Source organism: Salvelinus alpinus, chromosome 3 (genome assembly GCF_045679555.1).
Source record: "Salvelinus alpinus chromosome 3, SLU_Salpinus.1, whole genome shotgun sequence".
Lineage (NCBI taxonomy): Eukaryota > Metazoa > Chordata > Actinopteri > Salmoniformes > Salmonidae > Salvelinus > Salvelinus alpinus.
This window is the reverse complement of record NC_092088.1, coordinates 71,592,253-71,614,632: the sequence shown is the minus strand read 5'-3', so window position 1 is coordinate 71,614,632 and position 22,380 is coordinate 71,592,253. Positions and strand designations below refer to the sequence as shown.

At 45.2% G+C, this 22,380-nt stretch overlaps 1 protein-coding gene across 1 annotated transcript in view; it reads left to right on the top strand.

Annotated features, from left to right (window-relative positions):
* Window positions 1-22,380, top strand: part of LOC139571246 (calcium-activated potassium channel subunit alpha-1a-like) — a 221,506-nt gene that overhangs the window by 30,417 nt on the left and 168,709 nt on the right. Inside the window, exon 2 of the mRNA XM_071393917.1 lies at window positions 19,339-19,494. Coding sequence (XP_071250018.1) covers window positions 19,339-19,494 — 156 coding nt within the window. The remainder of the gene's footprint in view (window positions 1-19,338; window positions 19,495-22,380) is intronic.

Sequence of the window (22,380 nt, the reverse complement as noted above, 5' to 3'; positions counted from 1 at the left end):
ACATTCTTTAAATAAAGTGGTGATCCTAACTGACCTAAGACATGGACTTTTTAGCAGGATTAAATGTTAGGAATTGTGAAATACTGAGTTTAAATGTATTTGGCTAAGGTGTATGTAAACTTCCGACTTCAACTGTATGTTTTGGGTCTAGGTCTAGTTATCGTCAGGTCCATTTGGGTTCGGGTCGGATTGTTCGGGTCCAGGTCCACCTTTTTAATAAAATGATTGGGTCTGTTCGGGTCTGATTATCCTTCGGTCCATTTAGGTTCGGGTCAACTTTTTGGATCAGAGAAGACCTCTAAACAGGAAATGGTCCCATTGGAAATACCAATAACAGGTGGAACCATTCCTATCCTCACATGAAACAAAAAAAGACACCTCAAAACAAGATACAAAAAAAACTTTTATTTTACTACAACAAATATGATGGTAACTGGTAATAATATTTTACATTTTAAATAGCATGAAATGTAATATTATGTCACTGACATTTCAAAATAGATTATTCCAGATGAAGGAAAAAGGAAACTGCAGACTGTTCTTGATAGTATCACTGATCTTTGATAAGCTTACGTATCGGCCTCACGGCCTTCGTCAGAGCTCTGCAGCTGTAACCAGGCACCTGCAAAAAGGATTGCTCAGATGTGCGAATGCCTTTTGAATTTTAAAATAGATTATTCTAACCACTGCACGCGCACTACACAGATAAAGTAGTGGACGCGCTCTGTAGAACACCCCGCCATCATGTCATGAGACTCACGCAGGATAGTTACGGTAGAAGTGTTACAAACTAAAACATGTTTTTTAGTCAAAATAAGCAACGTAATGACTCGATATAAGCCTGGATGTAAAGAACCACCATTGCTAACACGTATAAACACAAGCTGTCATCTGAACATGAATAAATAGGCAATTTAAGTTTAAAAACGTGTATTTCTGGCGCGAGTCTGCATCCTCACAAGTTACATCCATCAATGCAAATTTCACTGATATGTTCACTTCATTCATTCTATATTAATTAGTGGTATTATAATCTAGCCATTTTGCCATGATTGGGAAGTTGGGAATCCAGTAGAAATGAAAGGATCTTCACATTGGAGTCCACTTTGGACTCCTGAAGGTGAGAACAGTCATCTTGGTTCCCCGAGGAATAAATCTTTGATTTATGAGGGGATCTTTTCACTATACTAATTGGTCTGAGGGATGTCTAATATCACCACTGGCCATTTATCTCTGAACTCTGGCATTTCTGCCATACAAAATTCATAGAGAACGGCTTTTTCATGCTACATTTTTAGACTTAGTCATTAACTATCTGAGAGGGTCACAGTTTGAAGCCAATTATATGAATTTAATGCCACTTTTTTACTTTTCCTTCATCAGATTCTCTCGTTGACTACTCAGTCATTATCTCTGTGAAGTACGTTCAGGGTACAATTTAACCAGGTGCTGTTTGAATGTCATATGTGTCAATCAAAAGCAACAACATTTCCCTGACCTTGGCATAGAACTATGTGTAAAGAACCATGTGTATCTGATAGAAAGAGCTCAACTGAAGGTTCATACGTGTATTAGTACTTCTTTCTATGTAACACTATGACTAAAAACATGTTTTTTTAATTCTAATAAATCAATGGTTGTGAATGACTCCTCAGCTATATTGAAGACAGGTTGCACTAGACTAAATCAAAATGGCTTCAAGCTTTACAGAGTACCATGGCCAGAAGGGTAATTCAGAGTGTAGTGTCACCAGAGATGGGCAGTATTTCTGTTACATGTATTTAAAATACGTATTTCATTACTTCTGAACTACAGTCCAATGTATTTTGTAACAAGATACTTCAAGACCTGTAATTTGTATTTTCAAAATACAAAATACTTTTCTATACCATGTTTCATAACGGTTCACAATTTAGTGGCTCTCTTTCACCCTGCATTAGTATCAGAAGTCTGATGGCACTATGGTGTGATAAGAGTGTCTGCTAAATAACCTAAATGTCAATGGTATTTGTATTTTATATTGATACATTGGTCTTTAGAGTATTGTGTAATTGTAACAAGATACATTACATATCTTTGCACATCTCTGAATGTAGCAGTGTGTAGCATTGTATACACTCTCAGAAAAAAGGGTACGTTTAGTGTGAAGTATTGTGCCCGGGGGTACAAAAATATCAAATTACACATAGTGTACAGGTGCACATATAATCTGTTCGGTACCTTTTAGGGTACATGTGTGGATAATCTAGTATATTGGTTAATTTTTTAACCCAATATCTTGAATTTAAAGGTACAATCATCACACATTCTCAAAACACGCCCCTCATTATCATATTTCCCAGCATGCTCCATTGCAGGTAGATTTTTAGAGTTGTTTGTATCAGTACAGTATGCGTGTTTTTGCATGTACCTTGATTGATTGATTGGATTGATCTTAAGCTACACAAAGATAAATAACAAATGTTTCTAAACTAATCTAATTTGTTTGTAGTTGGATTTATTGCACCCGTTACTAACATGGCTAATCCCATTTAGATGGTCTCATCTAGCAAATTTCCCCATTTTGGCAGTCATTTTAAATGCAGTTTGCCATTGACTAAAAGTAAACATTTTGGGATATCCTAACTCTGATTGGATTTCTAGTGAGACCCACAGTGGAGGTGTCATAATATCCATAAAACCTAGTAGTCAAACAGGAAAATGGTTCCAATTGTTTTTCAACCATTCATTTTTCCCATAGGGAATTTTAAAAACACTTCAAATATGGGCTGTGTTTTGGTTAGGCTTACCCTGGGATTCTTTTTTTTATAACCATGCAAATCTCTCTCGGACTAGGTACATTTCAACAATATATTTGGCTCTATTTACTCTGATTTGAAAACGCTAACTAGCATCAAAGTAGACATCATGCAAGACTACAAATCCCTGCAAGCTCCTGCACGTCATCTCTAGCTGACATCTTTGCTAACGGGTATTGTGTCAATTTAAAGACATTTTGCCAGTTTATTCATTACTAAATGTAGCTAACAATAGATAGTTTATCCGAAGTTTCTTACTTTTGCCTCGATTCAGCAGTCTTGTTCAGATCATCATGGCATTTCTTTATGAGAGCCACATTAGCAGCTAATTAGCATGGCGGGTAAATATTGGCCAATATATTGATACAAGTCACATTGTCTTAGAGAGATTTGCACGGTTATCAAAACGTCATGCAAGGGTAAGCCCACATGAAACACAGCCATTATTTTAAGTGTTTCTAAAATCCCGTATGGGAAAAATGAATACTTGAAAAACGATATGGAATCATTTCCTTGTTTAATTGCTAGGTTAAGGTCATTTCAGATTGAGCCTACATATGCAGTGTTTACAGTGAATGCAGTCTCCGCTAACGGGGGAACATTGTCTTTAAATTTCAATCAAGCTATTCAATCTGATAAGGCTCCACAGAGACCACACAAACAAACATCTTCCCCTCTCACTAGTGTCTCACTTTCACCCTAACACAGATCCACTTATCCTGATCCTCTTAGCCAGATACGACTAACTGGGATTCAATTGAAATGCCCTCTCCTCCCTTCCTCCTCTACTGTTCTCTCCTCCACTCCTCTCCGACTCAGTAACTAAGCCAAGCTGATAGGAGATACAAACAAAACGATAACCTACACTAGAGGTCGACCGATTATGATTTTTCAACGCCGATACCGATACAGATTATTGGCGGACCAAAAAAAGCCGATACCGATTAATCGGACGATTTTTATTTATTTATTTGTAATAATGACAATTACAACAATACTGAATTAACACTTATTTTAACTTAATATAATACATCAATAAAATCAATTTAGCCTCAAATAAATAATGGAACATGTTCAATTTGGTTTAAATAATGCAAAAACAAAGTGTTGGAGAAGAAAGTAAAAGTGCAATATGTGCTATGTAAAAAAGCTAATGTTTAAGTTCCTTGCTCAGAACATGAGAACATATGAAAGCTGGTGGTTCCTTTTAACATGAGTCTTCAATATTCCCAGGTAAGACGTTTTAGGTTGTAGTTATTATAGGAATTATAGGACTATTTCTCTCTATACGATTTGTATTTCATATACCTTTGACTATTGGATGTTTTTATAGGCACTTTAATATTGCCAGTGTAACAGTATAGCTTCCGTCCCTCTCCTCGCTCCTACCTGGGCTCGAACCAGGAACACATCGACAACAGCCACCCTCGAAGCAGCGTTACCCATGCAGAGCAAGGGGAACAACTACTCCAAGTCTCAGAGCGAGTGACGTTTGAAACGCTATTAGCGCGCACCCGGCTAACTAGCTAGCCATTTCACATCGGTTACACCAGCCTAATCTCGGGAGTTGATAGGCTTGAAGTCATAAATAGCGCAATGCTTGAAGCATTGTGAAGAGCTGCTGGCAAAATGCACGAAAGTGCTGTTTGAATGAATGCTTACGAGCCTGCTGGTGCCTACCATCACTCAGTCAGACTGCTCTATCAAATCGTAGACTTAATTATGACATAATAACACACAGAAATACGAGCCTTAGGTCAATAATATGGTAGAATCCAGAAACTATCATCTCGAAAACAAGACGTTTATTCTTTCAGTGGAACCGTTCCGTATTTCATCTAACGGGTGGCATCCCTAAGTCTAAATATTCTTGTTACATTGCACAACCTTCAATGTTATGTCATAATTACGTAAAATTCTGGCAAATGAGTTTCGCAACGAGCCAGGCGGCCCAAACTGTTGCATATACCCTGACTCTGCGTGCAATGAACGCAAGAGAAGTATCCCAATTTCACCTGGTTAATATTGCCTGCTAACCTGGATTTATTTTAGCTAAATATGCAGGTTTAAAAATATATACTTCTGTGTACTGATTTTAAGAAAGGCATTGATGTTTATGGTTAGGTACAGTCGTGCAACGATTGTGATTTTTTTCGCAAATGCGCTTTTGTTAAATCATCCCACGTTTGGCGAAGTTAGCTGTCTTTGTTAGGAAGAAATATTCTTCACACTATTCGCAACGAGCCAGGCGGCCCAAACTGCTGCATATACGCTGACTCTGTTGCAAGAGAATGGACACAATTTTCCTAGTTAAAAGAAATTCATGTTAGCAGGCAATATTAACTAAATATGCAGGTTTAAAAATATATACTTGTGTATTGATTTTAAGAAAGGCATTGATGTTTATGGTTAAGGATACACATTGGAGCAACGACAGTACATTTTCACGAATGCACACCGCATCGATGTGTAGTTAACTAGTGATTATGATTGATTGATTGTTTTTTATAATATAAGTTTAATGCCAGCTAGCAACTTACCTTTGCTTCTTACTGCATTCGCGTAACAGGCAGGCTCCTCGTGGAGTGCAAAGTAAGGCAGGCGGTTAGAGCGTTGGACTAGTTAACCGTAAGGTTGCAAGATTGAATCCCCGAGCTGACAAGGTAAAAATCTGTCGTTCTGCCCTTGAACAAGGCAGTTAACCCACCGTTCCTAGGCCGTCATTGAAAATAAGAATGTGTTCTTAACTGACTTGCCTAGTTAAATAAAGGTGTAAAAATACATTTTAAAAAATCAACCAAATCGGTGTCCAAAAATACCGATTCCCGATTGTTATGAAAACTTGAAATCGGCCAAAATTAATTGGCCATTCCGATTAATCGGTCGACCTCTAGCCTACACATCTCATATTTTATTGGTCATATTAAATGGTAGCGCATTCCTTACATTCTTGTCAATAGAGACAGAAATATGTCTGAGAGTGACAACCTGTATTGAAACCTTTCCATCTCCATCCATCTTACATCTCCACAGCTGTATGGAAGAACTAGAGTGCTCAGAAAGTATGCCCCAGTGCTCTCAAATTCAACTTTGGACCTCGAAGCCAGTTCCACTGCTTTTTTAAATTGTTCCCCTCATCTTCTTCGATGACGTTTAACGCCGGTTGGCATCCAATAAAATGTTGCATTACCACCACCTACTAGACTGGAGTATAACTCCCTTATACTTTGCTTGAAAAAAATTGTAAAAATTCAAAAAAATAAAATACAATAAATACCTTACCATCTAACATTACACTCACAAAAAGTATTAATAAATACCCTACTCCACTATTTAAATCTATTTAGTGCTACCGCAGACGAACAGCCTGAAAGGATGGGACACCACCACTTAACACACCCTGTAACTCTTCTGATGTCAAGTCTCGCACACCCAAATACCTCTCTGCAGCTTCCACCACAACCTCTATTTTTTGCGAGTTATGTTCCATCCCTGCAGTAGTTGATAACTATTACTATAAATGTCAAAAATCCAATCTTAACTGAAACATACAGTACCAGTCAAAAGTTTGAGACACCTACTCATTCCAGGGTTTTTCTTTATTTTTACTATTTTCTACATTGTAGAATAATAGTGAAGACATCAAAACTATGAAATAACACATATGGGATCACTCTTGACATTCTCTCAACCAGCTTCAGCTGGAATGCTTTTCCAACAGTCTTGAAGGAGTTTCCACATATGCTGAGCACTTTTTGGCTGCTTTTCCTTCACTCTGCAGTCCAACTCATCCCAAACCATCTCAATTGGGATGAGGTCGGGTGATTGTGGAGGCCATGTCATCTGATGCAGCACTCCAGGGGCCTTATGATTTCCGTGATGCGAAAAAACGTGGACGGAATCGCGGAATTTGGTAATAAAAATGGAAATAACTGAAAAACGAGGAATATTGCAGAATTTTCCATAATTTGGCTGAAATTGATAATTGTTTTTAATCAAAAGTGGGCCTAATTATTGTAGTAACCAAAATGATTTCATAATTGTAAAATTACAGACGAGTAGGCCTAGAGAAATACTTCTGTTTTCGAGGGGGGTCGGTCGTGCGTAGGACTCTTACGTCACCTCACAACTTGGCTGTCACTTTGAGAAACATGTCGAAGAGGCAATCTGAGACGGCCAAGTCGTAAAAAAGTACTCTAACCCCTAAATTCAGAGCAGAGCAATACCCAAAGGACTATTATGAGTCAGGCGATAAGCTGTTTTGCAAATTCTGTCAACATACTATTGATTGGACCCGTAAAAATATGTGTGATGACAACTTAAAGTCTAAAGCCCATGTGAAGAACAAGGAAAAGCACCGTGTTAGCCAGAGCATACCTCTTCAAACGACCATTACCAGTGCAAGCTCATCAGCAGATTCAAGACGAGAATTTATTCAGGACTTTGTGGCTGTGTGCACCGAGTCTGACATCCCCTTAGAAAAGCAAAGAAAGCTACGGCTTGTTTCTAGTGAAGCATTGCAAACAGGGAGGAGCGTTGCCCGAAAATGACAGCAGCCTCCGTCAAACTCACCTGCCCCGTGTGTTCAACCAACATATGAGTGCCGTTCTACAGAAGATCCGTGGGCAGGCTCCAGCCATGGAAAAGCAATAGAGTCTTGCATGAATCTTTTGGTATTTTTTTTCATTTATAATGAAACACTTATGTGAAGCACTCTATTTTACAAAAAACAATGAATGCAACGTTATTATTATTTTTTTTTTTACATAAGTATAACTCTAGGTTTTGCCTATTGCTTGCTGCATTGTTGCCTAGATTCTTGTATTACTTTTTAAAATTTATAATGGAACACAGTAGAAACTCTGCATTGAAGCACTTGCCTTGATAAAAAAATAGTGCAATGTTGTTATATCATTACACATTTACTGTTATTCATTCACATTATTAGACACTCTTTATGATGATAACATTTGCATAAATCGTAAAACACAGAATTCAGAAAAATTTACAGAAAAAACGGAATTTGTGAAAAAATAAAACGGAATTTGGAAAAAAAAAAAATCTGAACGGGTGAATGAGAATATGTACATATAAATATATGGCAGCATAGGCAAGGTGCAATAGATGGTATAAAATACAGTATATACATATGATATGAGTAATGTAAGATATGTAAACATTATTAAAAGTGACATTATTTAAAGTGGCATTGTTTAAAGTGACTAGTGATCCATTTTATTAAAGTGGCCAGTGATTGGGTCTCAATGTAGGCAGCAGCCTCTCTGAGTTAATGATTGCTGTTTAGCAGTCTGATGGCCTTGAGATAGAAGCTGTTTTTCAGTCTCTCGGTCCCAGCTTTGATGTACCTGTACTGACCTTATCTTCTGGATGGTAGCGGTGTGAACAGGCAGTGGCTCAGGTGGTTGTTGTCCTTTTTGACCTTCCTGTGACATCGAGTGCTGTAGGTGTCATGGAGGGCAGGTAGTTTGCCCCCTGTGATGCGTTGTGCCAACCACACCATCCTCTGGAGAGCCTTGTGGTTGAGGGTGGTGCAGTTGCCGTACCAGGCGGTGATACAGCCCGACAGGATGCACTCGATTGTGCATCTGTAAAAGATTGTGAGGGTTTTGGGTGACAAGCCAAATTTCTTCAGCCTCCTGAGGATTATGGGCGCTGTTGCGCCTTCTTCACCACACTGTCTGTGTGGGTAGACCATTTCAGTTTGTCTGTGATGTGTACGCCAAGGAACTTAAAACTATCCACCTTCTCCACTGCTGTCCCTTCGATGTGGATAGGGGGGTGCTCCCACCTGCTGTTTTTTGAAGCCCACGATCATCTCCTTTGTTTTGTTGACGTTGAGTGAGAGTTTTTTTTCCTGACACCAAACTCCGAGTGCCTTCACCTCCTCCCTGTAGGCTGTCTCGTCATTGTTGGTAATCAAGCCCACTACTGTTGTGTCGTCTGCAAACCTGATGATTGAGTTGGAGGGTTGCATGGCCACTCAGTTGTGGGTGTACAGGGAGTACAGGAAGGGGCTGAGCACGCACCCTTGTACCCCATGTTGAGGGTCAGTGAAGTGGAGATGTTGTTTCCTATCTTCACCACCTGTGGGCGGCCCGTCAAATTCCAGGACCCAATTCCACAGGGCAGGGTTAAGACTGAGGGCCTCCAGCTTGATGATGAGCTTGGAGGGTACTATGGTGTTGAATGCTGAGCTGTAGTCAATGAACAGCATCCTTACATAGGTATTCCTCTTGTCCAGATGGGATAGGGCATGTGCAGTGTGATGGCGATTGCGTCGTCTGTGGACCTGTTGGGGCGGTATGCAAACTGAAGTGGGTCTAGGGCGGCCGGTAAGGTGGAGGTGATATGATCTTTGACTAGTCTCTCAAAGCACTTCATGATGACAAAAGTGAGTGCTACGGGGCGGTTGTCATTTAGTTCAGTTATCTTTGCCTTCTTGGGTACAGGAACAATGGTGGCTATCTTGAAGCATGTGGAGACAGCAGACTGAGATAGGGAGAGATTGAATATGTCCGTAAACACACCAGCCAGCTGGTCTGCGCATGCTCTGAGGACGCGGCCAGGGATGCCGTCTGGGCCAGCAGCCCTGCGAGGGTTAACACGTTTATATGTTTTACTCACGTCGGCCACGGAGAAGGAGAGGGGGGGGGGGGGGGGCGCAGTCCTTGTTAGCGGGCCGTTATGGTGGCACTGTATTATCCTCAAAGCGGGCAAGAAGGTGTTTAGTTTGTCTGGGAGCGTGACATCGGTGTCTGTGACGTGGCTGGTTTTCTTTTTGTAGTCTGTGATTTCCTGTAGACCCTGCCACATATGTCTTGTGTCTGAGCTGTTGAATTGCGACTCCACTTAGTTCCTGTACCGGCATTTCGCTTGTTTGTTTGCCTTGTGGATGGAATAACTACACTGTTTATATTCAGCCATATTCGCAGACCTCTTTCCATAGTTAAATGCGGTGGTTTGCGCTTTCAGTTTTGCGTGAATGCCGCCATCCATCCATGGTTTCTGGTTAGGGTAGGTTTTAATAGTCACAGTGGGTACAACATCTCCAATGCATTTCCATTTAAACTCACTCAACGAGTCAGCGTATAGATCGATTTTGTTCTCTGAGGCTGACTGGAACATATCCCAGTCCGCGTGATCAAAGCGATCTTGAAACGTGGATTCTGATTGGTTAGACCAGCATTGAATGGTTCTAGTCACTGGTACATCCTGTTTGAGTTTCTGGTAGGAGCAAGATGGCGTCGTGGTCGGATTTACCGAAGGGAGGGCGGGGGAGGGCTTTGTATGCATTGCGGAAGTTAGAGTAGCAGTGACCGAGTGTATTACCGCCACGAGTACTGCAATCAATTTGCTAATAGAATTTAGGTAGCCTTGTTCTCAAATTTGCTTTGTTAAAATCCCCAGCTACAATAAATGCATCCTCAGGATATATGTTTTCCAGTTTACATAGAGTCCAGTGAAGTTCCTTGAGGGCCGTCGTGGTGTTAGCTTGAGGGGGAATGTACACAGCTGTGACAATAACTTAAGAGAATTCTCTTGGGAGGTAATATGGCTGGCATTTGATTGTAAGGAATTCTAGGTCTTGAGCAGAAGGACTTGTTATGATTTGTTATGATTATACTATGAGTCGTTAATCATGAAGCATACACCCCCGCCCTTCCTTTTCCCAAAGAAGTGTTTATCTCTGTCGGCGCGATGCATGGACAAGCCTGGTGGCTGAACCAATTCCAACAACATATCTTGAGAGAGACATTTTTCCGTGAAACAGAGAATGTTGCAATCTCTGATGTCTCTCTGGAAGGCAACCCTTGCTTGTGTCATTGTCCTGTTGAAAAACAAATGATAGTCCCACTAAGCGCAATACAGATGGGATGGCGTATCGCTACAGAATACTGTGGTATCCATGCTGGTTAAATGTTTTCTAAATAAATCACTGACAGTCTCACCAGTAAAACACCTCCTCCATGCTTCACGGTGGGAACCACACATGCGGAGATCATCCGATCACCTACTCTGCATCTCACAAAGACACAGCGTTTGGAACCAAACATCTCAAATTTGGACTCATCAGACCAAAGGACAGATTTCCAACGGTCTAATGTCCATTGCTCGTGTTTCTTGGCCCAAGCAGGTCTCTTCTTCTTATTGATGTCCCTTAGTAGTAGTTTCTTTGCAGCAATTCGACCACAAAGGCCTGATTCACACAGTCTCCTCTGAAAAGTTGATGTTGAGATGTGTCTGGTCCTTGAACTCTGTGACGCATTTATTTGGGCTGCAATTTTTGAGGTGCAGTTAACTCTAATGAACTTATCCTCTGCAGCAGAGGTAACTCAGGGTCTTCCTTTCCTGTGACGGTCCTCATGAGAGCCAGTTTCATCATAGCGCTTGATGGTTTTTGCGACTGCACTTGAAGAAACGTTCAAAGTTCTTGACATTTTCCGCATTGACTACCTTCATGTCCTATATAGTGCACTATTACAGGCCCTGTTCAAAAGTAGTGCACTACATTAGACATAGGTTTAATCTGGGATGGAGCCCTTGCCTCATGCGAGCAGGAGCATGTCCCTGGCCAGACAATAGGACATGGGTAAGCAACCCTGGTCCTGGAGGTCCGCAGGTGCTTCGTGTTTTTGATTTAACCAACCTGGAAGACCAGGTGTGTTGAATTTAGGCAATCACTGAACTGATCAATTATCAAATCAAATTTTATTTGTCACATGAGCCGAATACAACCTTATCGTGAAATGCTTACAATGCTTACAGGCCCTTAACCAACAATGCAGTTCAAGAAATAAGAACATATTTACTAAATAAAGTAAAAAATAAAATAAAGGTAACACAATAAAATAATGAGGCTATATACAGGGGGTACCGGTACCGAGTCAATGTGCGGTGGAACAGGTAAGTCGAGGTAATTTGTACATGTAGGTAGGGGTAACGTCACTATGCATAGATAATAAACATTGAGTAGCAGCAGTGTAAAAACAAGCGGGGAGGTGTCAATGTAAATAGTCCGGGTAGCCATTTGATGAATTGTTCAGCAGTCTTATGGCTTAGAGGTAGAAGCTGTTAAGGAGCCTTTTGGACCTAGACTTGGTGTTCCGGTACCGCTTGCCATGTGGTAGCAGAGAGAACAGTCTATAACTTGGCTGACTGGAGTCTTTGACAATTTTTCGGGCCTTCCTCTGACGATTAGCTCAGTTGGTCTCATGTGGTATCTAGTTGTGACAAAGTATTGAAGTACCTGCAGCACTCCAGGAACAGGGTTGCCTACCCCTGCAATAGGATATGTATCATGGTTCGTCTGCTCGTCTGCTAGAGGACGCCTGGCTTTGCTCTGAATAATAGCTCCTACTAACACGATTATGTATGCTTGCCAAAAGGCACACTGTTACCTATATAGCGCACTACTTTTGACCAGGGCTCATAGGGATCTGGTCAAAAGTAGTGCACTATGTAGGGAATAGGATGTCATTTTGGACGTGACCTAGATTTCACAGCATTAGACTGACTCTAAATAAGACTAAATATGCTGTTTTCCGTTCCACAACTGTTACGGTACCTCCCTAAAGACGATCTGCTGCAACAAAAACACAAACAACCACAACAGCAACAAGCTGGGTTTGTTCATTATGGGGGTTTTCTACATATTATTATCAGTGCCAGTATTACCACTTCAGTTTGGTTTGAATCTCCTCATGAAAGAGCCACAGAATATTGCTAACCTCTTTGATAATATAACCTAATTTCAGAAATGTCCTTTATATCTGTTCACATATTTTAGAGTTATTATGCTTTATTGTCTGCTGTTCACAGACATACAAACAATTGAGCGCGATTTTGTTTCTGTGTTAGTAGCCTTTCCATTCATACATCCTGTGCTTTGCGTGAGTGCCATCGGAACAGTGCCGATCCCCCAGCTCTCTGAAGGTTTATGGTTGAAGCAGAGGCACAGCACATAATGCTTGCTACATAGTTACATGCCAGGAGAGCTCTGAAGTCGTGCTAGCCATTCAGTGTAGACACACAACAACCCCAGTGCATGTTGGGAGCACGGCATGCTGAAATCCTGGGTATTAACACTGCAACAAATGGACGACAGTCACAGCAGTCTGACTCTAATAAACGTAGCATTGTTTAACCAGCTGTTGGAAGATGACGCAGATAGGTATACGCTCGAGCGCACCCACACACAGTGCCATCATCTGTGAGAAAACAAGGTCACAATCACCACAGCGTCTTGTTGTTGTATTCTATTCTTTCCCCATCAGTGAACATGTTCATATTGGCCTCTAGACCTTCTCAGAACCCAGTGAAATTGCATCAAGCGATTCTTCATAAGTCTTGAGCTCCTGTGAAAATAGGGATGCATCCCAAATGGCACCATATTCCTTTTATAGTGTATTACTGCCCTATGGGCCCTGGTCAAAAGTAGGGCACTATATAGGAAATAGGGTGCCATTTGGGACGGAACCAACATCTGACGGCGTGACGTGAGGTCATTGGGCAGTGGGGTGCAGGCTACGAGGGTTGTTATGGGTAGAAAAGCAAGGAGCGTCATGTGGTGGTGCTGCAGGACCGCGAGACGCTTCACCATGTAGTGAACACAAATGATTTTGTTCTTCTAAATAGTACCAGATTCTTTGGCTTGTAACCATAGCGGAAACTTTTTTGGTGCTGAAGTATATAGATTCCTTTTTTGATGGTTCTATAAAGAACCATGGATGATTGAGGGGCAGCTCTTGGGGAACTGGGGGGGGATCTTGGAGGGCTGGCGTTTGGGAGCATGGGCCGGTGGCTGATGGATCTCTGGTTGGGCTCCCCGTTTTTGACCTTGTGGGGGATCTGTCAACGTGCCCTTGAGCAGGGCATTGACCCTGGTTGCTTCTGTGTGTCGCTCTGGATGTGAGTTTGTTAAATGACTAATGTGATGTAGTTGTTGAGCGGCTTCACTGCAAGTATATTGTATGTTTTAAATATTCAAGAAATAAAAAAAGGAACATGTTCTTAATGTTCTCATTTTGAAAGGTTGTTTGTAGAACTCTTTGAAGAACCATACAGTTCTTTTTTATGGTCAGCCATATTATATTGTTAAAATTCTATGGGTGTTATAAATGTGTTAATTGACAAGATAAATCAAGTAGAACCCTCACGAAGAACCCTCTGGTTACAGGGTTTTGTAATCTGTCCCTATGGGGGAACCATTTTGAGGGCCATATACAACCCTTTCATCAGGGATGGGCATAAATTATGAATTACAATTACAAAATACCCTAAAGAACAATGTGTCAAAATAAAATATAAGATACTTTTGCAAAGTATTGTATATCATTAAAATATATGTATTTTGTATTTTAAAATCCCAAACTACATTTGCAAGTAGCCCGTCAAACGGCATCAACATTCTCAGTAACTGTAACAGAAACTTCTTACTTGCTATGACTGTGATATGTTGTTGTTTATCTACCTTAGTTGAATGCACTGTCACTCTGGATAATAGTGTCTGCTAAATGACAAAACGGTAAATGTGAAAATGAACAACTGCAAAGCACACTGGCTATTGTCATTTGCCTTGTTTCGGGGCAGAGCTCATTAGAGTAATACTCAGCATGGTTTGCAATTGTTCATTTTTACATATACATTTATATTTAGTTAATTCAGCAGACACTCTTATCACTCCATAGTGCCATCAGACTTTTGATACCAATGTATGGTGAAAGGGGGCCACAAGATTGTGAACAGCTAGAAATGGTGTAGAAAAGTATTTTGTATTTTGAAAATATACATTTAAGCTTTCAAAAGTATCTTGTTACAAATATAATTGGAGTGTAGTTCAATCCAGTCTAATACAACATACAAAATACTCAGAAGTAATTAAAATACGTATTTTAAATACACGTAACAGAAATTCTGCCTCTCATGAAGAACTCTCTGGTTCCAGGTAGAACCAATGACAGGTTCTACAGTTATACTTACAGGATACTTCAGATGCGCTTATGGCACACACTGTTAAGTATTCGCACAGCAGACATCCTAGCCCATTTACTGAGGCAGAAACTCACTGAGGCAGCAGACAGCCCAGCCCACTCAATGAGGCAGAAACTCACTGAGGCAGTAGACAGCCCAGCCCACTCACTGAGGCAGAAACTCACTGAGGCAGCAGACAGTCCAGCCCACTCTCACTGAGGCAGCAGACAGTCCAGCCCACTCACTGAGGCAGCAGACAGTCCAGCCCACTCACTGAGGCAGCAGACAGTCCAGCCCACTCACTGAGGCAGCAGACAGTCCAGCCCACTCACTGAGGCAGCAGACAGCCCATCCCACTCACTGAGGCAGCAGACAGCCCAGCCCACTCACTGAGGCAGCAGACAGCCCAGCCCACTCACTGAGGCAGCAGACAGTCCAGCCCACTCAATGAGGCAGAAACTCACTGAGGCAGCATACAACCCAACCCACTCACTGAGGCAGCAGACAGACCAGACCACTCACTGAGGCAGAAACTCACTGAGGCAGCAGAGAGCCCAGCCCACTCAATGAGGCAGCAGACAGCCCAGCCCACTCACTGAGGCAGAAACTCACTGAGGCAGCAGACAGTCCAGCCCACTCACTGAGGCAGCAGACAGTCCAGCCCACTCACTGAGGCAGCAGACAGTCCAGCCCACTCACTGAGGCAGCAGACAGTCCAGCACACTCACTGAGGCAGCAGACAGTCCAGCACACTCACTGAGGCAGCAGACAGTCCAGCCCACTCACTGAGGCAGAAACTCACTGAGGCAGTAGACAGTCCAGCCCACTCACTGAGGCAGAAACTCACTGAGGCAGCAGACAGCCCAGCCCACTCAATGAAGCAGAAACTCACTGAGGCAGCAGACAGCCCAGCCCACTCACTGAGGCAGCAGCCAGCCCAGCCCACTCACTGAGGCAGAAACTCAGTGAGGCAGCAGCAAGCCCAGCCCACTCACTGAGGCAGAAACTCAGTGAGGCAGCAGACAGCCCAGCCCACTCACTGAGGCAAAAACTCAGTGAGGCAGCAGACAGCCCAGCCCACTCACTGAGGCAGAAACTCAGTGAGGCAGCAGACAGTCCAGCCCACTCACTGAGGCAGCAGACAGTCCAGCCCACTCACTGAGGCAGCAGACAGTCCAGCCCACTCACTGAGGCAGAAACTCAGTGAGGCAGCAGCCAGCCCAGCCCACTCACTGAGGCAGAAACTCAATGAGGCAGCAGAGAGCCCAGCCCACTCAATGAGGCAGCAGACAGCCCAGCCCACTCACTGAGGCAGCAGACAGCCCAGCCCACTCACTGAGGCAGAAACTCACTGAGGCAGCAGACAGTCCAGCCCACTCACTGAGGCAGCAGACAGTCCAGCCCACTCACTGATGCAGCAGACAGTCCAGCCCACTCACTGAGGCAGCAGACAGTCCAGCACACTCACTGAGGCAGCAGACAGTCCAGCCCACTCACTGAGGCAGCAGACAGTCCAGCCCACTCACTGAGGCAGAAACTCACTGAGGCAGCAGACAGCCCAGCCCACTCAATGAAGCAGAAACTCACTGAGGCAGCAGACAGCCCAGCCCACTCACTGAGGCAGCAGCCAGCCCAGCCCACTCACTGAGGCAGAAACTCAGTGAGGCAGCAGACAGTCCAGCCCACTCACTGAGGCAGCAGACAGTCCAGCCCACTCACTGAGGCAGCAGACAGTCCAGCCCACTCACTGAGGCGGAAACTCAGCGAGGCAGCAGCCAGCCCAGCCCACTCACTGAGGCAGAAACTCAGTGAGGCAGCAGACAGCCCAGCCCACTCACTGAGGCAGAAACTCAGTGAGGCAGCAGACAGCCCAGCCCACTCACTGAGGCAGAAACTCAGTGAGGCAGCAGCCAGCCCAGCCCACTCACTGAGGCAGAAACTCAGTGAGGCAGCAGACAGCCCAGCCCACTCACTGAGGCAGAAACTCAGTGAGGCAGCAGACAGCCCAGCCCACTCACTGAGGCAGAAACTCAGTGAGGCAGCAGACAGTCCACCCCACTCACTGAGGCAGCAGACAGTCCAGCCCACTCACTGAGGCAGCAGACAGTCCAGCCCACTCACTGAGGCAGAAACTCAGTGAGGCAGCAGCCAGCCCAGCCCACTCACTGAGGCAGAAACTCAGTGAGGCAGCAGACAGCCCAGCCCACTCACTGAGGCAGAAACTCAGTGAGGCAGCAGACAGTCCAGCCCACTCACTGAGGCAGCAGACAGTCCAGCCCACTCACTGAGGCAGCAGACAGTCCAGCCCACTCACTGAGGCAGCAGACAGCCCAGCCCACTCACTGAGGCAGCAGACAGCCCAGCCCACTCACTGAGGCAGAAACTCACTGAGGCAGCAGACAGTCCAGCCCACTCAGTGAGGCAGCAGACAGCCCAGCCCACTCACTGAGGCAGCAGCCAGTCCAGCCCACTCAGTGAGGCAGCAGCCAGCCCAGCCCACTCACTGATGCAGAAACTCACTGAGGCAGCAGACAGCCCAGCCCACTCACTGAGGCAGAAACTCACTGAGGCAGCAGACAGCCCAGCCCACTCACTGAGGCAGCAGACAGCCCAGCCCACTCACTGAGGCAGAAACTCACTGAGGCAGCAGACAGCCCAGCCCACTCACTGAGGCAGCAGACAGCCCAGCCCACTCACTGAGGCAGCAGACAGTCCAGCACACTCACTGAGGCAGCAGACAGTCCAGCCCACTCACTGAGGCAGCAGACAGTCCAGCCCACTCACTGAGGCAGAAACTCACTGAGGCAGCAGACAGCCCAGCCCACTCAATGAAGCAGAAACTCACTGAGGCAGCAGACAGCCCAGCCCACTCACTGAGGCAGCAGCCAGCCCAGCCCACTCACTGAGGCAGAAACTCAGTGAGGCAGCAGACAGTCCAGCCCACTCACTGAGGCAGCAGACAGTCCAGCCCACTCACTGAGGCAGCAGACAGTCCAGCCCACTCACTGAGGCGGAAACTCAGCGAGGCAGCAGCCAGCCCAGCCCACTCACTGAGGCAGAAACTCAGTGAGGCAGCAGACAGCCCAGCCCACTCACTGAGGCAGAAACTCAGTGAGGCAGCAGACAGCCCAGCCCACTCACTGAGGCAGAAACTCAGTGAGGCAGCAGCCAGCCCAGCCCACTCACTGAGGCAGAAACTCAGTGAGGCAGCAGACAGCCCAGCCCACTCACTGAGGCAGACACTCAGTGAGGCAGCAGACAGCCCAGCCCACTCACTGAGGCAGAAACTCAGTGAGGCAGCAGACAGTCCAGCCCACTCACTGAGGCAGCAGACAGTCCAGCCCACTCACTGAGGCAGAAACTCAGTGAGGCAGCAGCCAGCCCAGCCCACTCACTGAGGCAGAAACTCAGTGAGGCAGCAGACAGCCCAGCCCACTCACTGAGGCAGAAACTCAGTGAGGCAGCAGACAGTCCAGCCCACTCACTGAGGCAGCAGACAGTCCAGCCCACTCACTGAGGCAGCAGACAGTCCAGCCCACTCACTGAGGCAGCAGACAGTCCAGCCCACTCACTGAGGCAGAAACTCACTGAGGCAGCAGACAGTCCAGCCCACTCAGTGAGGCAGCAGACAGCCCAGCCCACTCACTGAGGCAGAAACTCACTGAGGCAGCAGACAGTCCAGCCCACTCAGTGAGGCAGAAACTCAGTGAGGCAGCAGACAGCCCAGCCCACTCACTGAGGCAGCAGCCAGTCCAGCCCACTCACTGAGGCAGCAGCCAGCCCAGCCCACTCACTGATGCAGAAACTCACTGAGGCAGCAGACAGCCCAGCCCACTCACTGAGGCAGAAACTCACTGAGGCAGCAGACAGCCCAGCCCACTCACTGAGGCAGCAGACAGCCCAGCCCACTCACTGAGGCAGAAACTCACTGAGGCAGCAGACAGCCCAGCCCACTCACTGAGGCAGCAGACAGCCCAGCCCACTCACTGAGGCAGCAGACAGCCCAGCCCACTCACTGAGGCAGAAACTCACTGAGGCAGCAGACAGTCCTGCCCACTCACTGAGGCAGAAACTCAGTGAGGTAGAAACTCAGTGAGTTGGCTGGGCTGCAGCAGCAGAGGTGCTCTTTGGCTGCTTGGCTACCATGGAGACACTCCTCACACATACACTCGTTCTCCCAGAGACACACATACACACGTTCTCCCAGACACACATACAGACACAGGCCCACACAGAGAAAGACACGCACTCACATGCATGCACACAGTCTCCCAGGCCCGCGTTAGGTTCAGTGTTTGTCTTACTCTCCTGTCTCCTGCTAACGTGTGTGTCGACGTATTGAAAGCAAAACAGGCTGCTATGGTCTCGACCATGTATTGTTCTTTAGGGCTTGAGACCGGTGGAGCGTGATAGTACATTCGATACATTTGCTCTGAAGATCTTATACCCTGATTAGTAATGCTGATTCCCTCTATCTCTGTCTCTATTCCTTGCTCACCCCCGTCTCCATCTGTTTCTTTTAATACATCTCGCTCTCTCTCTCTTTCAGAATGCTCAGCGGGTCCACAACCCTACCTCCCATGGGGATGGGATCAAGCACACCAAGGAGACGGTGGCTGCACTCAGCGAGGTGGGCTGGATGACCTCCGTCAAAGACTGGGCTGGGGTCATGATATCAGCCCAGACACTGACGGGCAGAGTCCTGGTGAGTCCATGTTGCATAGTCATCTCTATGGTGTCCCTATTAGGACCGAGTCCTGGTGAGTCCATGTTGCATAGTCATCTCTATGGTGTCCCTATTAGGACCGAGTCCTGGTGAGTCCATGTTGCATAGTCATCTCTATGGTGTCCCTATTAGGACCGAGTCCTGGGGAGTCCATGTTGCATAGTCATCTCTATGGTGTCCCTATTAGGACCGAGTCCTGGGGAGTCCATGTTGCATAGTCATCTCTATGGTGTCCCTATTAGGACCGAGTCCTGGGGAGTCCATGTTGCATAGTCATCTCTATGGTGTCCCTATTAGGACCGAGTCCTGGGGAGTCCATGTTGCATAGTCATCTCTATGGTGTCCCTATTAGGACCGAGTCCTGGGGAGTCCATGTTGCATAGTCATCTCTATGGTGTCCCTATTAGGACCGAGTCCTGGTACTACAGTATCCATATAAGGGCAGAATCCTGGAGGGTCCATGTTTTATAGTTACCTGTATGGTGTCCATATTAGGACAGAGTCCGGGTGAGTTAGTGTCTCATATTGTTGTTCTGGGTTGCTTTATGTTTTCACAAGGCGTGGTACACGTGAATGTCACCTGTCAGGAAAAGTCGATAAGGAATATAGAGGACTCGTTGAAAACCAGCATTCCATTTTTATGAATATTCTTATACAAATGGCTTGAATATGCCATTTGTTCTGTAGGCCTGTTCATTTCCTGCATGAGTCATTATGAAAAGTTAATTATTGAATAAATTTGGCAAGCCACATCAGCTCACTCTCAGGGCTGCAAATGAAATACTTGCTGTCGATACAAATGAAAATGGAAGTTGCACATGCATGTCTGCTTGTTGTGGATTTACTTGACCAACATTTAGGCTAAATAATTAATATTATATTTTTATCAAGAGCCTTCATCAAGAACCACCAATTACAGTGTCTCCCTCAGTCTTATGCTTTTACAGACCATAACCTAACATGGTCTCACACACAAAGAGCTACACCGTCCATCAGTCACAACAAAACCAGGGTGACGTCTGACAAAGTGGAGAAGTAGATCTGAGATAGGACAGTATTAAGGCCATACCCCCCCCCCCCATCCCATCCCGTAATACCCTTATCCTGAGAGGGAGAGCGAGAGCAAGAGAGCACATTTGATCCGTTTACATTTTGGTGAGCCAGCGGACCTGGGTTCAAACAATATTTGAAATATTTCAAATACTTGGAGCATTTGCTCTGGTCTGCCTGGAGTGCCAGGTAGGAGGGGTTTGCAGTTTTTTAACTACTCTATTGGTCTGTTATACCAGACTAGCTCACACAAGTACAGATCAAGTATTTTAAATTATTTTAAATAGTATTTGAAGAACCCAGATATCATCAGCCAAACCGGTGGAAGTGCTCACCAAAGTGTGTGTGTCACATGACCCCCCCCCCCCCCACTCCGCTCCATCCTACGTTATCCTCATTATATTGTATGGTGAGATTAAGAGAAGAGACTTAACCAGCATCAGATTAGAGAGACGCTCCTCATTTCCCTTTAACCCCGTCCCATGCCCCGAATGGCACCCTATTCCCTTTATAGTGCCCTACGTTTGACCAGGGCCCATACGGAAACCCATAGTGCACTATATGGGGAATGGTGCCATTTGGGACCCATCCTGTGTATCCTGCCAGCCCAGGCGGCCTATAGTTAAGGACAGTCCTCTGTCCTTAGTCATCCTCTGCAAGGTGCAAAATCAGCTTGGCATCAGAGCGGTCGCTGTTGGCAGTACATCTTCTCCTTATAAGGGTTGATTCCATCGTTGATGATTTGGCTATCAGTGCTTATCAAAGCTAGTTTAGGGACGGGTGATGATGGGGGAGGACTGGGGAGGAAGGGCTAATGAAATGGCGTGTGTACGTTGGAGTGGTGTGCCAAGGGCTGCTGTAGGCTGGATGCAGTGCTTAAAGGGCATTATCCCCTCTGCCACCCCCTCCATCCTCTCCATCCCCACCCTGCTCCCCAGTCCCAATTGTAGTCCAACCTCCAGCTGGCCTGGCCCACTGTACTGTCTACATGGATGGAGGGAGGCTGTCAATCATGATTTTAGCAGCATGGACCAGGAAGGAACTCTCATTTTATTCACTGTCAGAATGGTGCAGTTTCACCTAGGCTTAGTGAAGCAGAACAAAGTCACCAGCTACCCTTACCGTTTGAAACAGTGGTGGCTGGTGGCACTTTAAATAGGAGGACGGGCTCATGGGAATGGCTTTATCAAAATGAACGGAATGGGGTCAACCACATATTATTCCATTCCAGACATTATTGTGAGACATCCTCCCCTCACCAGCCTCCTCTGGAATAAAGATGATGGTTATTGAATCATTTCTAACACTGTTAAGCTAGCTACACATTGTAAACGGTTTGAATGATTCTTTTCAGGCCATTACATTGTCCAAAAAGAGGGTTGCAGACAGTTTCTAGTATAGAATGTGTGTCTCCCAAATGGCACCATATTCCCTATCTAGTACACTACTTTTGACCAGAGCCCCATGGTCAATAGTGTGCCATTTGGGACACAGCCTAGGGTTCTATTTTCGGCTGGCGTTAAACTGGCGCTAGTGTCAAACGCACACTCTTTGGCAATTTTGACTTGTAAAAGCCAGCGCTCTGCTATTTTCAGAACCTGGCGCCAGGGTTGGTCATTTACCTGTCTTATATCAGCTCGCTTGTACTGAGGTGGGAGGGGTGGAAATGTTTGTGTCCTTAAAAACGTGCGACAATGTGCCAATTTCAACCAGTGCTAATGGTGATATTTAAGACCCGCCAAAAGCTGTAACACAATTGGTTATGGCATCCATTTTGCCAGCAGAGGTGCACAGTAGGCTTTAACCAATGTTTTA